Raw genomic sequence first — 15,151 nt, forward strand, 5'->3', positions numbered from 1 at the left:
GTTAAGTTTCATCTAAAATAAATTGTCTTTATTGTCATTTCTCCAAAACAAATAATTAATTTTATAACTTAGATATGTTTAATAATTTATTGAAATTATGAGAAATTTTGGTTTTTATAAACGTTGGAATGAAAATGTCTGAAAATTTAAGATCAAAATTCTAATACTTGGATATTTACTTAATAATTTAGGATCAAAGGAGGAGTTCTTAAGAGATTTGTAATTTGATTTTATTTCTCAGAGTAGGAGTAAATATGTTGAAGTAGCTTAGAGAATAATAGACATAAACGATTCACATTGAAATCACAATGTCAAATTTTCTTTCAAGATAATTGCATCTTCAACTACTACTAAACTTTTGTTACCTAGTTGATTTTTGGATGTAATCAACAGTAATCTGTACCTTCATTTGCCTCAAAGAGCCCACGTGGTTGGTATGAAGTATTTGGTTAAAAAATTAAAAAAGTTTGCTAGGGATGAAAAGTACACAAGATAATGGAATTGGAAATAAGACGAAGAGACAATGTTAATATATTGAGCCTTTAATTATCTCAAACATAAGAATATTTATGACCTAAACAGAGAGAAAAAAAATGACTTCTGCAAGTGCAAGAAGATCAAGAAAGGACATTCGATTCAATGAAATGCTATGAATAGAAATTAAAGAAAAAAAATATATAAATAAATGACCTCGAGCTAAGGACATTTTAACTTTGAGAAGCAATAATGATTAATGGTTTTTTCTTTTTTTCTTTACGAGCTGGAAGAAGAAGATTATGTAAATGATATGATGATAAATGGGGAAATTAGAGTGGCCTGGTTCTTCTGCCGGTGGCTCTTCCACAAAGAAGAGCATTCTTTGGAATTGGATACTCATCTCGTAATGACGTTGATGGAGTGTAAACTCTCAAGTAAAATTGTTGTCCTAAGTATTGCCTTGCCCAAAATTCTGTCCTTATATTCCACATTCCAACGTTGTCTAGCGCCACATATATCGCACTCCATGACTTTGGATACACCTGCCAAGATTAACAATAATTCATTTCTGTCTTTAGACAATTTTCTTTTGTTTTTTTTTTAAAACAAATGTTTGTTTTCTCACCGTCTTCTTACATTGAAACATTTGTTTTCAATTATGAAATTTGATTAGGCCCTGTTAATTGTTTATTGAAGACCAGTAAAAGAACAAATAATTTGTTTTTTAGAAGAAAAAACGTAATCAAATAGAAACAAAAGAAAAACAGGAGTTTGGGTTGTACCTGAACAGTACACCGTGCAATTGCGTCTCGTAGATTGTATTGGTTTCTGCTATTCGATGTCCATTGCCCTCCATCCATACTGAAATTCACAACCATTTGTTTTCATTAAAAAAAATTAAAAAAGAAGAAGAAGAAGAATCGTAAAAGAATGTTAATTACCCAACAACGAAGAAGGAGTAGCCATCAAGATGCCAGCTCTGAATGAGGTCTTCGTTGTTCTGAAAAACGATTTCGACAAAAGCTCTGTAATCGGCGCCCATAACAGAGGTGTCTTGATAGATTCCTCCACCGTTTGGCCAGTCGGAAATGCTTCCCACCCGGAAAACTCCTCCTATTTTGAAGAAGTCTGCCACCTTCAGCGGAGTGTCTGCCGGAATAAATGACACGCTGTTCACGGCGTATCTTTGCTTTCCGTCCACAATTCCGGCTGAGTTCGCCACTACAATGGTTCTGGTCGTGGTTATCATACCATAGTGATACGACCCTTGTGGGTTCGGCCGTGGCCCACTGGCTGTAAGATTGGTTCTGCATTCGTATGCCAATTTCTTCACATTATTGAACGAAAAGCAATTTTTTAAAGAAACAATAAAGGGTTTATGAAACTGATGTAGTAGTTAAAGTAAAGTTAGGCAGGATTACCTGATGGCTCGAGCTTGATTAAGGGACCAATCGATTTGGATAGTTGGGCCACCAGGAGGCGGGCCTTGGACGGAGCCGGCGGAGTTGGCATAACGGAGAATAGCGGTGGTGGAGAGGATGGGAGTAGTAAAGCGAGAAGAAACCACAATGTAAAAGTCCTGAGCGGGCTGATCCGCAGTGACAAGGACGGAATAAGATTGGCCTACGTGAATGTCAAGGGAAGAGAATTCCGTTTGGAGGGTATGGGTTCCTTCAACTTCCACCACCTTCATTCTGTGGCCTTGAATTCGGAAGTTCAGAGAACTTTGAAGCCCCACGTTTGAAATCCTCAGCCTGTAAGTTTTTCCTAATAACACATATACACACAAATGATGAGTCTCCGACACTAGAACATATCATGTACAAGTAAGGTCGTAAACGAGTCTCTATTCTTAATAACTACTAGATACAAAGTGGATTGATTTAAAAAATATTGAGTAGTGCGTTTCTCTCATTATCACCTTGTTCCACGTTGATTGAGGCAGTTCTATTGGGTCCACGACCATTGATGAGGATTCCATCGGGGAGAGGAAGCATTGAGCCATTGTCTAATTGGGCCCTCAACGTCTGCAAAAACAAATTCAATTAATTTGTATACTAAAAATGGCTAAATTATTTGAAGGGAAAGGAATAATGCTCAGATGTCAGATCCATATTTAGTTATGTAAGAAGATTATGTTTCTACACATATAAATCGTGTGTTTCTACTTTTACTTGAGATGGAATCACTTACTTAAAAACAGATACAAGTTAACAGTTTCTCATATTGCCAATCCTAGTAATAACGACCCCCTCATTAAAAGTGAATAATAAGCAAAAACAGAAAAGTAAGCAAGACTGAAAAGGAGGGCACTTTTGTTTCTTCTTCCGTTATCAATTGGCCTATTTGGAGAATGGGTGGTTGAGTTTTTTTTCGAGTAATTGGTGGGTGGAATTCAGGTAGTATAAAAATTAGGTTGGAATTCTATTTTGTTAATTTACTTTTGGTTTATTCAATTCTAGTCTTCTATTTTTCATAAATCTTAAATTTAATTTCTTCTTCTAGTTAATAAAAATTTCCGTCAAAATTATTATTGTTTAGTCACAATAAAAATTGTCAGCTGCTTAATATAAGAATAAAAATGGTAATTTTAACATTTTTTTTTCAATTCAGCATGAGAGGGAAGGGATTAAATCTAAAGCACCAAGGTTGATAACAAATATTTTATGTCAACTGATCAGCTATAACCATTCCAAAAACAGTGGGCTAAAAACTTAGGCAAGAACCAAACGAAAAAGGGTGGCTTTACACAAACTTTTTGTCATATAGTATTTTATAAGAGTTACAAATGATCTTTTCTAAAAAAGAAAAAGGACCCTTCTTTCAAAAGGAATTGGTAAATATAAAGCGAGAAGAAGAAAAGACCATAATAATGAAGGAAAGGATTAGGTAGTGGTAGGGGATAAATATAGTTGTCTTTTTGCTAATAAAGGGGAGTTTCATAGGGTTAAATTAATGAGAGGATTTAAGTTGGAAGAAAGCGCGTTTGGGAGAGCCTGGGATTCAGTGCCTAAAACTGATTCGTAAAAGCGCTTTCGTTAGCTGGATTCTGGATTCCATACAACCCAACAATACAAAAAAAGCTCCTTTCAAAATAGGGGGAAAAAGAAACACAATGAAAAAGGCTTTTCTTTTATCAAATAGAGGCACATGCCATTGCCAAAAAGTCAATTAAATTCAGCTTATGATTATCGCACTGACAGTCGAGGCAACCATGGCCCGCACCATTAAAGAAACAAAGCACCCTTTTAATTAAATCCAGCTGTTAATCTCGGGAGAGAGAGAGAGACTAGAGAGAGAAGCAAAAAGGATTTGAAGAGTCAAAGATTATGGGTCAAGCATTAGAACCACCAATGGTCTACGTCTACCGACAGAGGTAAAAAGAAAGAAGAAAAAAAAAGCATAAGAAAAACATTTGGGATCTAGAACACACTCATGAGCTCAATTCTGTACGTGATAAATTATGTACTCTTCATACATGCAATTTTTTTTAATTTTTAAATATAAAAAGTAAATCATATTTACAAATTATAACAAAACTTATAAAAAAAAATTTATTTTTTCTATCAAAATATCATTCTTTATAAAATAAAGTTTAGTGCTGATAAATTCTAGTAATTATAATATTGTTTTTGTGTGTGTGTTAAAAACTGCCATTGAAATAGAAAATTTCCCAATGGAGGAGATGTATTAAAAGTTCTTTTTCAATCTTAATCTATAAGAAGTATATTAGTTGCTATTACCACTTCATGTTGTTTTTATCAAGACAGAAGGAAAAGTCTATTCATTGTAAGGTAATATATATAGCGAAAGTTTTAAATATTTATATATATAAAGAAAAAGTGATTCCCTATTCCCCGCCAATCTGGCTCCGTGACTATCATTATTCAGTATTCTTTCACCTTTCCACATTAGCCAGAGCTCGATTTCGAAACTAATATGATTGATTAAAAGTTCAATCGAATCTCCCCTTTATAAAAAAAGCAGTAACAATTGCTTAATTTTGAAAAGTTGTTGAAAGCAAAAAAGGGATAATTAATTAGTGATTATTTACCGTATGATTAGCTTGGTACCAGTCACCGATAAGGACTGTATAATCCCCGGCAGGATCCGGGAACGGAACAGGAATCCGAGGACGGCTAAGAATTCTGATTCCACCAAACCCACCGGCGGCCTTATGGAAGCCAAGAGAAGGGAAGTAATAGAAACTTCCGATCTGATCTTTCATTTGAAGAATGTAAGTGAAGTTCTTCCCTGGAGGAATGGGGCAAGTTGTTCCGTACACACCATCTTCATACGAGTTCCTTCTCTGTTGAATCCCATTCCTAATTACATAACACTTCCCCTAAATTTAGACACTAAATCCAATAACAACGATAATTTACAGGCATTGTCCCAAACACACTATTCAACAAGTTAAAACCAGATCCAAGCCCCAAATTTCACCAAATTAACTCCAGAAATCAGAAATTTCAACTCCAAATCTAACGAATAAACACAGCGCATTCTAGAAAGCACATTTCCATATTCATGAACTAAATTTGAGATGTCGAGTAAAAGCGAGGGAGAGAGAAATTACCAGGAGAGGAGAAAAGGCTCATCCAAGCTATTGAAAACATTGATAATGATATTGTCGTTGGTAACAGAGTGAATATCGGGGCCAGGAAATTGGCCATTAATCAAAATGCCCTAAGAAGAAAGAAGAGGAGAGGAGATTCGGATCCGTTAAGAAATGGAGGAAGAAAGAGAGAGAGAATGAGTATGGAAAATGAAGAGAAAAGGCAACAAGCAAACCTGCTGGGGGAGGCCGAGGGGGTAAATGGTGCCGTAAGTTACATTCCAGTCGAAGAAGCGGTAAGGATCCTCAGCTCGGACAATGGCGAAGAAGAAAGAAATGAAGAGGAAGAGGAGAGAGGAGGGCATTGTGAAGAGTGAAGAGTGACGAATGAAGAGGGAGAAATGGCGATGGAGAATGGAGGGTGAGATTGGTTTATATTTAAGGGGAGGGGTTCAGGGAGTAGAGACTACAGAGTAGGTAGTGAATGAACAAAGCCTTAGAGGACTGAAAAGCGGGAGTGAAAGCAACGTAGTTTTCTCTTTCTTTCTCTTTTTTCTTGACTTATTATGCAAATTTAAATTTGGAATTTCATGGTAAGAAATATGAATTGCAATTCGGAAAATTTTGAAAATAAGAGGGAAGATAAATTTAGTTTGAAATTTTTGTTTTTTTTTTTTTTTTTAATATTACCTTAGGGATTGAGGATGAAATGAAAGGTTGTGTTAAAATTATAAATAACTTTTAATACTTTGATAAATAGGTAATAAATAGGTAACGACAAATAGATAGAATAAAGGATAATTATAATGAATGGAGATCTGATGAATAATAATTAAGGATATAACAACATTTAAAAGAAATTGCAAATATAGCAAAACTATCAACCGATAGAGTATTGGTCTATCACTAATAGACGGATTCGACAAATTTTGTTATATTTGCAATTTTTTTAAATGTTGTTATATACTTAATTATTTTAAATTTAATTGCTAAATTTGCAACTATCCCTACAATAAATATGAGGTGTGTATGAGTATAGAGTCTAACCCTTATATATTTTAGTATATTTATAATTATTTTAAAATATTATGTACACTTAATTAAGAAAGGGTTACATCTTAAATTCAATACACAGAGTAAGGAGTAAGATTATGAGTTTTTTTTTCTCTCTAACAAGATCCTCAACGAACATTACATTCATAAAAACTCACCAATAAAGGATTACGATCTAATAAATCGCCAAAAAATACGACATATATGGCATCGTCGTTTCTCCAATTTCACTCGTCCTTGTCAAATCGATATGGTGTTTTGGTTTTCTACATTATTTAAGATTCTTTTTTTCTTTATTTCAATATTATTATGAATTTTCAATCCAAAATTGTCCCTTCTCTCTCTTGTCATTTCTTCTTCTTCTCTCCCAATCAACGTTATCGATCATTTTGTAGATCTGATATTCATTTTATTAAAGATATGCTTCAATAATTTTTTTTCGTTCTTTCCCTATCTCGGTATCCAATTCATTCGAAAAACAATATACTTGTATAGGCTAAAATTTCGATTTCAAAAATAACATTTAGTTTAACATAACAAGTAGTAACAATTATATAAGTTGAGGATGATGTATGCTAAAAATAACATACAAATGAATAAGAATTCAGATCAGGTCCAAAAATAATAACAAAGGTATACAAACATTTGTGCGATTGATAAACTTGGTATACAGATGGTAAATTATAATAATAAAAGAGGAAATTAGATTTAACATCCACCTCTTTAGTGAGATTTTACTCATGGAAATGAACTTAATTTAACTTATCTGTGGTATAAGTGTTATATTCCTTTATTTTTATCCTATCATTATTTCTTTTAATCCAAAATCTTTAATCAACTAATTATTTATCTTCATGGAAGATCAGGCTTTTGTTGTTTGATGATCGACCTTAGACTCTTGTTGATTAGTTTAGATTTGTCTTTAAATTAAATTGAAACAAAACTAACATGCACAATGGTTGGAAACTTTACTATTTTTTAATTAAGAACTTAGAACTTAAAAAGAATGTAATATTTAGAAACAAAAAATCTAATGTATTTGATTGGTTATTCATTTTTATGATTTCAAACAATCCAATCGTGTTTGGTATACTAATTTATATATAATAAAAACCCTTGAAATAACTATTTTTAAAAACAACTCATCGTTATTTTCTTTATTTTTAAATATCGTTTTAAAAAATTATAAACATGAGACATACTATTGCATTTTCTAACTCGCCGTCAAACACAAATTTCAAATTTTGAATTGAAATCAAACATCCAATGGAATGAAAAAGAAGAAACCACTTTTGTTTTCTACTAGTGGTCGATACTCTATGTTTTAAATCAAATTACGGGTCACAAACGAAAGAAAACGGGTCGTAGGTATGTGTTTTATTATTGTGTTAATTATGCATATTATGGATGTTGAGGTTGATTGTCGGTGCGTGGGGTTGGCGTATAATAATTTGGGAATTGGAAAAACTTTGAAGAAGAAAAAATGGGAGCAATTGGGCGCTCACATGGGATGGCATTTGGCGCTTACCAAAACCCATGTGATCAAATTAAACATGTGGCCCTCTGCCTCTCTCTCTCTCTTTCCATTTTTCTAACCAAATCCAATTCCCCATATTCATATATATCTCTCAACTTCACAAATCCAACCAATATCTCCTTTCCCATACATTTCCAAACACAAATCACAATGTGTATTATGAGATCTTAATCTTAACAATTAAATTTTTATAATCTCTCTTATGTATTATTAAAGCTAAATGTTACAAAAAAAATATATATATATATGTTTTAACTTTGTTTCAAAAAATAATTTTTAAGTATACTTTAAAAGTTACAATATTACCTTCCCCTCGAGTGTACTTTCATGAAAGTTTTGAAACTATAAAAAAAAAAAATAGTTAAGCATACGCAAAATAATGATAACAAAGTCATAGATAATCTACGAAACTAAGTAAATTAATAAATGTTATTAATAGTTGAAAATTCAACTTGATGAAATTAAATCAGTCCTATTACGTTTTCAATGCAAAACTATGTGAAAGAAAATTTTAAGGCAAGAGTTGAATGACATAATGACATAGGAGTTTAGTGGAGCGAAGTTTGTATGGTTTAAAGAGATGCATACGACTTGTGCATGTTTAAAAGTGATTTTAAAATGATCAATATTCATTTTATCACGTTTAAAACCACTCTAAATCATTTTTAATCCCTCCAAATTAATTGATATTTACTCGAAAAGGATAAATTTAGCCACAGGTAAAAAAATACGGTAGTGTAAATGTCAGAAGTAGATAAAAAGAGGTAGAAATATGCAGAATTTAAGAGTTGATTTTTGAATTGAGAAACAAGAATATCTCGTGATTGGGGTTTCCTCTGACTTTAAAAAGTATTTGATGAATTGGAAATAATAAAGTAATGAAAATGAAAAGACAAATAGAGAAGAAATATTCGGTGAGAGTTTTGAACGAATGAATGGATACAATAAAAGGGTAAGACACTGTATACGAGGGAACCGGCAGCTGCAGGACACAAGAATTGTGAAACACTTTTGTCCTTCACACTCGATACGGAAACTGCTTAAAACAAAACCACTTCTCATGTGGTAGTATTTTCATTTTATTTCATTTTTCTCAATGAAATTCAAACCCCACTTAAGATTTGCACACATCACTGTCGCCAACCAGCTCATGGTCAGGTCATGTTTGTAGAGTTTACACTGCGTTCAATAGTAAAATCTTGAAATCTAGAAACTAAATGATTAGACAAAATTGAAATCAAATTCAAAATATAGAAGGATAGATATTAAATCCATATTATACAATGAGGTTATCACTTGCTACATGGAGGATGCCTGTAGTTTTCCAATGGACTTCATTGTTTGTATTGGTGGTGTCAAATCAGATATGCTGAGTATTGATCTAATTCGTTTTCTCCATTTGCCTTTTTTCTTCAATCACAAACAATGAAGAATGGCTGATTCTTAGATTACTCCTTGACCATCATATAAAGAAGCTTCAGAAATCTAAAGAGCCACATTGTTTGCTCTCAATGCTTCTCGTATGTACATTATTACTTCCAATGGTTTCCCTCTTCCCCTCGCTATCAAGCCCCCGACTGCGCCCAATACCCAGCTTCGGCAAACCTCGGTTTAGGCCCTCGAGCAGAACACAAGCTTTACACCATTTCTGCATTAAGTAAATGGAGAAACAGATGTTCAGATATCTAATGTACGAGAGTAAAATTTAAGAAACTTAGATATGAAAGGCCGAATGAACGGTTAGAGCTTTTGTGTAGATGTACATGAAATAGGTGGAAGACATATTCTAGACGACCACTTGCAAAAGAAACAGAACGACAGAAAATTCAACAACTTCCTATATGTCATTTGACAGTAGGTCGCATCCAAAAACATGTTAAGCAGCTTCGTACAATGTTTATTGAGGAGGGGGGAACTCTACAGTAATGGTTTCAACTTTCATGTACACAGAATTCAGTTGATGAGTTTCTGAAGGTATGGTTAGAAAAGGGACACAATCAAGAAAGATGACAAATACTTCAAGATCTAGAGGAACTATATAATCTACAAACAACCGAATTCTAGAGGTCAGATGTATGACCAGATTCAGATGATGATATTAGCTCAAATCACGCTGAGAACAACAGCTACGAATGCAGAATAATCCCCTACTGAGTCCATATGGGCAATTTTGGATTCTTATCAGGTAAAATAAAAGCAAAGCACACCTGGCTTGAAATGTAGCCGCATCTTTCACACGTCCCTTGCTCAGGCATTTTTGTTGAAGTGGAAATCCTGAAATCCTCTCCAGATTTAATGATGTCAAGAATGGCCCTAGGTCTGCATTAGTGTTCACAATACAACAAGCTTAGTAAAAGTAAATCAGAGGGAATACAATCTTTGTCTGGAGAAAGCTAATTTTTTGTCAAGCAAAGACAAAGTGAGTTTAAACCTGATTCGTTCCAAATCCTTAATAAATTCACGAGCAAAACCTCGATAAGCATTGGGAGAATAAATGCCTGCAATTTCAAAAAACATGCGACCAAATGAACAAAGTTGAGCCAAATTTTCAAGAGTGTGGGATAAGATATGAGAATACTTGAACATTTTGTAAGAACATTATAGGTTTGAGCATAACAAGAATGCAACAATTCCAATTGGATAAGGAGATATATACAAAGTCTGAAGCTGAAATATTTGGAGTTATTATGACATCAAAATATCTCTTCAGACAATAACACGCTGTAGAGCAAATGATTACTTTAGAACAATGAAAGGTCATCGTAGACAGAACTAGTTTTGGAACCTACAATTGATGAATCATGCTCGAGCGTGTATTTTTGACCAATCACAACTTGACATTCAATCAAACAAATTTCATAGTTAATTATGCCTAGTAGGACGTAAAATGCATATAAAAAATTTGTAATTATTATCAATTAGTAGGACACAGAAGAGTGGAAAATAAAAAAAACAAAAAGGACAACTAAAAGAAAAAAAACTTACACTCGGTGGAGAAGTAGTCCAGCTTCTTGAAGTAAGCATACGTGAACATCTATTGTTAAGGTTTACAACTAGCATCAACCAATAATCAAATTGAATGCTGCATGATGCAAGACTTGCTCTAAAGCTATGAGACTAAAATATGAGGATATATTACTATCTCCTTTTCATATGTGTACTTGAAAGGTTTGCATCTTGGAATTGGTCCATCTTCACCGGTAATTATTGCAGTACATCTACTCAATCTACAAATACAAAGAATCACTTCAGTCTAATGCAAGCCGAAATGAAGGACAAAAGTAATTGACAGAAAAAAAATCTTACTATTAAAATACCTTGCAATATCACCTCGTAGTATATTTAATAGAACTGTTTCAGCCATATCATCTGCATTGTGCCCTGTGGCAAGCTTGTCTACTTTCAACAATGCAGCACCTCTATCAAGAGCCTTCAGGAGAAAAAAATTCCATCAATACAATGAAACCACGCTTGATACGGATCTCAAGTTCTCAACCAATTAGGGCTCTAGACATATTTTTTTAAAATAAGAAACAAAACTTTTTCTTGAGTAAATGAAAAGTGGAAAAGAAGCTAATGTTCAAAATACAAGAACAAAAAAGAGAACTTGCAAAGTATGGTTATAGTAACACATAGATCAATACAAGATACTTAAACTAGAATAGACACAATCTCGGTTAAGCACAAGTCAGAAAATTCTTCAAATAGAATGGAGGGAGACACCAAGAAAAAGAAGCTTTAACTCTGGAAACTTCAAATCAAACGAGCTAAGGCCAATGCTTGCCTTGAAAATACATTGGAACCTTGAAAAAGCAAGCATTCAGAGAAAAGATATTGAGTCCCTTCAATAACCACCAATCAAACAGAACAAAATGAAGGAGATAAACAATGATATGGAAGCTTCCACAAGCCTTAATAGAGAAGAATATTCTTTGGATAAGAGACAGCCAACAAAGCTTGAAAGGAGAATTAACTAAAAACAGTCGTGAAGGCTATCGATAGATTATGGCTAATAACCACATTTTTACCCTCTTATGAAATCAATAGAATTTGAAAAACCATCTCTCATCATCCTTTAGAAATCAACTTGTCAAGGATGTCAATGCCAAGCAGAAACAAAACAAGGGATTTAACTTATCAAGGATGTTTCTAGATACTTAGCACCAGAAAGAATCTTCTTTGAAGAAAATCTTGAGAACCAGAACAGTCATAAGAAAACAAGGGTAGTACATGATATGCAAGTGCTTGACTCATGAGCAGCCACATATTGCTCACTGGTCAGCCACATACTGCTCACTGCTCAGCATTACAATGCCACCATCACCTGGGCAGTATCAACACCATATCCTAAATTAAACACTATTTCGTTTCATAGAATAAAAGTAAGCCTCAAAGGGCATTTATTGTAGGTCTGTACCCACGGCAAAAGCACCATTTTCCCAATTCTGAAGAGGTCCATATAATATAACGATTAACAACTACTTTTATAAATAAAGTGGGACGAATGGTTTTAAACCCTTTCCTTTAAAGAGCAGAAAAATAAAATCCATGCAAATACTACCACTGTAAGGTCATAGTAGGAATTGTTTCATACCTGTCGACGGAAAACTCCACAAAAGGTGCAATTATTCTTCAAACCGATCATTTTCACTATCTCATCCATTGTCCATCCATATAAATCCTTGTATGATACAATTTGTAGTGGCAATCCATACTAAAAATAGGAAAATTAAGGTGAGACTAGAAGTTCTAAAAATGTAACCGCGTAGAAATGATTTGATTCACCTGAATTTCATTTCTTTTCACAGTTTCAAGGGAGTCATCTCTGTATCCAGTGATGCCCTCATCAACTGATAAGAGAAAGAGGTCTAAACCATAATTGTGCCGCTGATTCAGTTCTGATAACACATAAGCAAGAACGGTAGAATCTGCATAAAGTGGCAAGAAAATGTAACTTACAAGCTAATGTATTTTCACACAAATCTTAAAGACTAAAAATGATTTAGAACTAGGAAGAATCAGTGTTCACCTTTTCCACCAGATGCACCAACAGCAATGCGTTCCCCAGGTCTGAACAACTGATTCTTCACAATAACTTGATGAATCTCCTCCTCAAAGACCTCATAGAAACATTCTCTGCATATCTGTAAAAGCAAGACATCTTGATACACAATATCCTCCTTGAACTCTGTTAAAGTTTTGATATATCAAAGCCATCAAGTAAAAATTTCGAACCCCTCTAAAGTTATTGCCTCTCCAATTAATATTGACAATCACTTGCTAAGCTTGTTGCAAATTTGTGAATCTACGAGTGAAGAAGACTATTAAAGTATATATATGAAACCCATCAATTTAACCTCATTGGGTTCAAAGGTAGACAAACTGAAGAAGAGAAAACAGAGAATTCTGCCCTCGGCAATCACACTGACATCAAATTTACATGTTAATGGAGCCAAGTAATTAAGATAAATGAAAAAGAAGTATATCGATGATTTCGGAGCATAAATGAACCCAAGTTATGAGGAAGACTGAGAGAGAAAGAAATAAGAACGGAAGGAAAATTAACCTGTTGGAGGGTTTTGGGCCTCTTGAGAGCAGCTTTCCTGTTGTTGCATAAACAGCAAAGGGACGAGACGGCCCTCTTGGGTTTGGGAGCGGCTTCCTCCATTGTCAGTTTGATTGGCTTCCTGGAAGGTGCAAGGTCATGAGAAACTCAGTTCGACTTCAAACTGTAAAATACGGTGGAAGCCGGACGGGAAGGAGAAGGCCAAAGGGTGGGTAACACTTGAGAGGGAAGGGAGAGAAATTTTCTAAGAAATTTTAATCCCTAACTCTGTTAAATTAAAAATGTAGTCAGATTTAGGGCTTGTAATCTAAAATTTGTAATGATTTTACTCTCTAACGTCAAAATTAGTATCGAGGTTTCTTGGTTCGACTATTCACTTTAAAATATAATAATTAGATTTAAAATATTATCGTGTAATATATTTTAAAAATTATAATTTATCGTATAATATATTTTAAAAATTATAATTTATCGTAATCTTAAAATCAAAAGTTTAAGAAACGTCCATCAACTTAAAATACATTTATAATAATAGAGTTCATGTCATCACATTTTCTAAATTTGAAATTTTTAAAGGTAGCAAATTTAAAAGTCTCATAGTCCATGATTACCATCGAATAACGGTCTAATATCACTAATATTTTTATATTCACAATATGCAAGAAATTTATGTCATGAGCTGTTTTTTCTTAATGTTTTTGTCAATTGATGCAGTTTTCGTTTTATAAATACCTTGAACTAAAAAAAAAAAAAAAAGTAAAAAATCTAAATTTTACACTAATTTTCTACAAAAAAAAAAAAAACAATAAGTTAAAACATAAATTTCTATAGAATATCACAAAATTCTAAAATAAAAATTTCCCCATATGATATATCAAACCAATAACTAGTCAAATAAAAAATGTATTTTGACTATTAACACATTGAAACAAAAAATATATTTTTGACACAAATTACAAAGTTCGGTGACATATTTTTATAATCTGACCAACAAAATATATCTCATTGAATTACCTTGAATTTATTGTTATTTATTGGTTCGAACTCAGTAGAAAACTTTTACTATAGACACATTTTAATCTAACCACTCTCTAATAATAAATTTTTGTTGGTGATTATTATTTAAGTTGGATTTAGAGTAGTGTGTTCGTAAACGCATCTTAGTGTGAAGGCACCTGCAACCTTATTTTATCTTTCATTTAATATTAATTTTTCACTTATTCGATTTCTTCATATAAATTCAAGATTACAAGTGAGATGAGTGTTAAACGATATATAGTTAAATTTATTCCTTCACCTTTTAGCTCAAGTTTTTGGATCAATTTGATATAATTTATGACTATTTATCTTTGGTCGTGGATTTCTTTTAACATATTCAACTATTACAAAAAAGCTAAGCTTTATTTAGTTTATATACTGAGGGGATGTTACATTCAACAATTGGACAAAGAGTTGTGGTGATCATATGGGCAGTTTATAGTTTTAGTCACTATTACACAAAGTTACAATCCAACTTTAGCTTCACTTTTGATGGTTCAACAACTCAAACCAACTATAACTGATATCAATCAGCTTCTTAACAAGGGAGAGAACATAGAGTTTCAAGAAGGGGGTTCTTTCATCTATGAGATTCTCAAGTCGTTGAAGTAATCCATCTGATCTTGGCACGAGGGCCTCGTCCTTTCCTTTCGATCTTCAGGCTCTCCTTTCTTCTGAAGTACTTATTCCTAATTTCCAGCTCAAAACTTACGACAATGCAGAACAAATGCACGAACTTTTCACAAAAGGAAGCATGAAAATGGAGGAATTTATGCTGCCTTAGATGAAATCCCTTACCATGATTAACAACCTATTTCTCGCAAAGTATTGCCCACCTATATTGATGGTTTTGATTTGGTAAGTTTTCCTCTTTCTCTCTACCGCTCTATTGATATAATTAAATTTAATATCATCAAATTTA

The 15,151-nt window shown here is 33.3% G+C and overlaps 2 protein-coding genes across 3 annotated transcripts; both read right to left on the bottom strand.

Annotated features, from left to right (window-relative positions):
- Positions 1-503: 503 nt before the first annotated feature.
- On the bottom strand, positions 504-5,507 carry LOC101212563 (L-ascorbate oxidase homolog). Its single transcript, XM_004142938.3, has 8 exons — positions 5,272-5,507; positions 5,057-5,166; positions 4,532-4,802; positions 2,399-2,504; positions 1,899-2,244; positions 1,419-1,784; positions 1,260-1,338; positions 504-1,019 (listed from the first exon to the last, which is right to left on the bottom strand). Exons 1-8 carry the CDS (start codon positions 5,398-5,400, stop codon positions 807-809), a joined length of 1,620 nt encoding a protein of 539 aa, XP_004142986.1. The 5' UTR covers positions 5,401-5,507; the 3' UTR covers positions 504-806.
- Positions 5,508-8,662: 3,155 nt separating this feature from the next.
- On the bottom strand, positions 8,663-13,459 carry LOC101212318 (cytoplasmic tRNA 2-thiolation protein 1). Of its 2 annotated transcripts, XM_011651171.2 has the most exons (10): positions 13,192-13,459; positions 12,655-12,769; positions 12,411-12,553; positions 12,220-12,339; positions 10,943-11,055; positions 10,760-10,852; positions 10,611-10,651; positions 10,057-10,123; positions 9,833-9,944; positions 8,663-9,273 (listed from the first exon to the last, which is right to left on the bottom strand). In XM_011651171.2, the coding sequence occupies exons 1-10, from the start codon at positions 13,291-13,293 to the stop codon at positions 9,103-9,105; spliced, it is 1,077 nt and encodes a 358-aa protein (XP_011649473.1). In that variant the 5' UTR covers positions 13,294-13,459; the 3' UTR covers positions 8,663-9,102. The 2 variants fall into 2 exon arrangements, with proteins under 2 accessions (XP_011649473.1, XP_031737415.1); XM_031881555.1 differs by lacking the exons at positions 12,655-12,769; positions 13,192-13,459 and adding an exon at positions 11,856-11,949.
- Positions 13,460-15,151: the final 1,692 nt, after the last annotated feature.

The sequence above is a fragment of the Cucumis sativus genome, chromosome 2 (genome assembly GCF_000004075.3).
Source record: "Cucumis sativus cultivar 9930 chromosome 2, Cucumber_9930_V3, whole genome shotgun sequence".
NCBI classification, from domain to species: domain Eukaryota; kingdom Viridiplantae; phylum Streptophyta; class Magnoliopsida; order Cucurbitales; family Cucurbitaceae; genus Cucumis; species Cucumis sativus.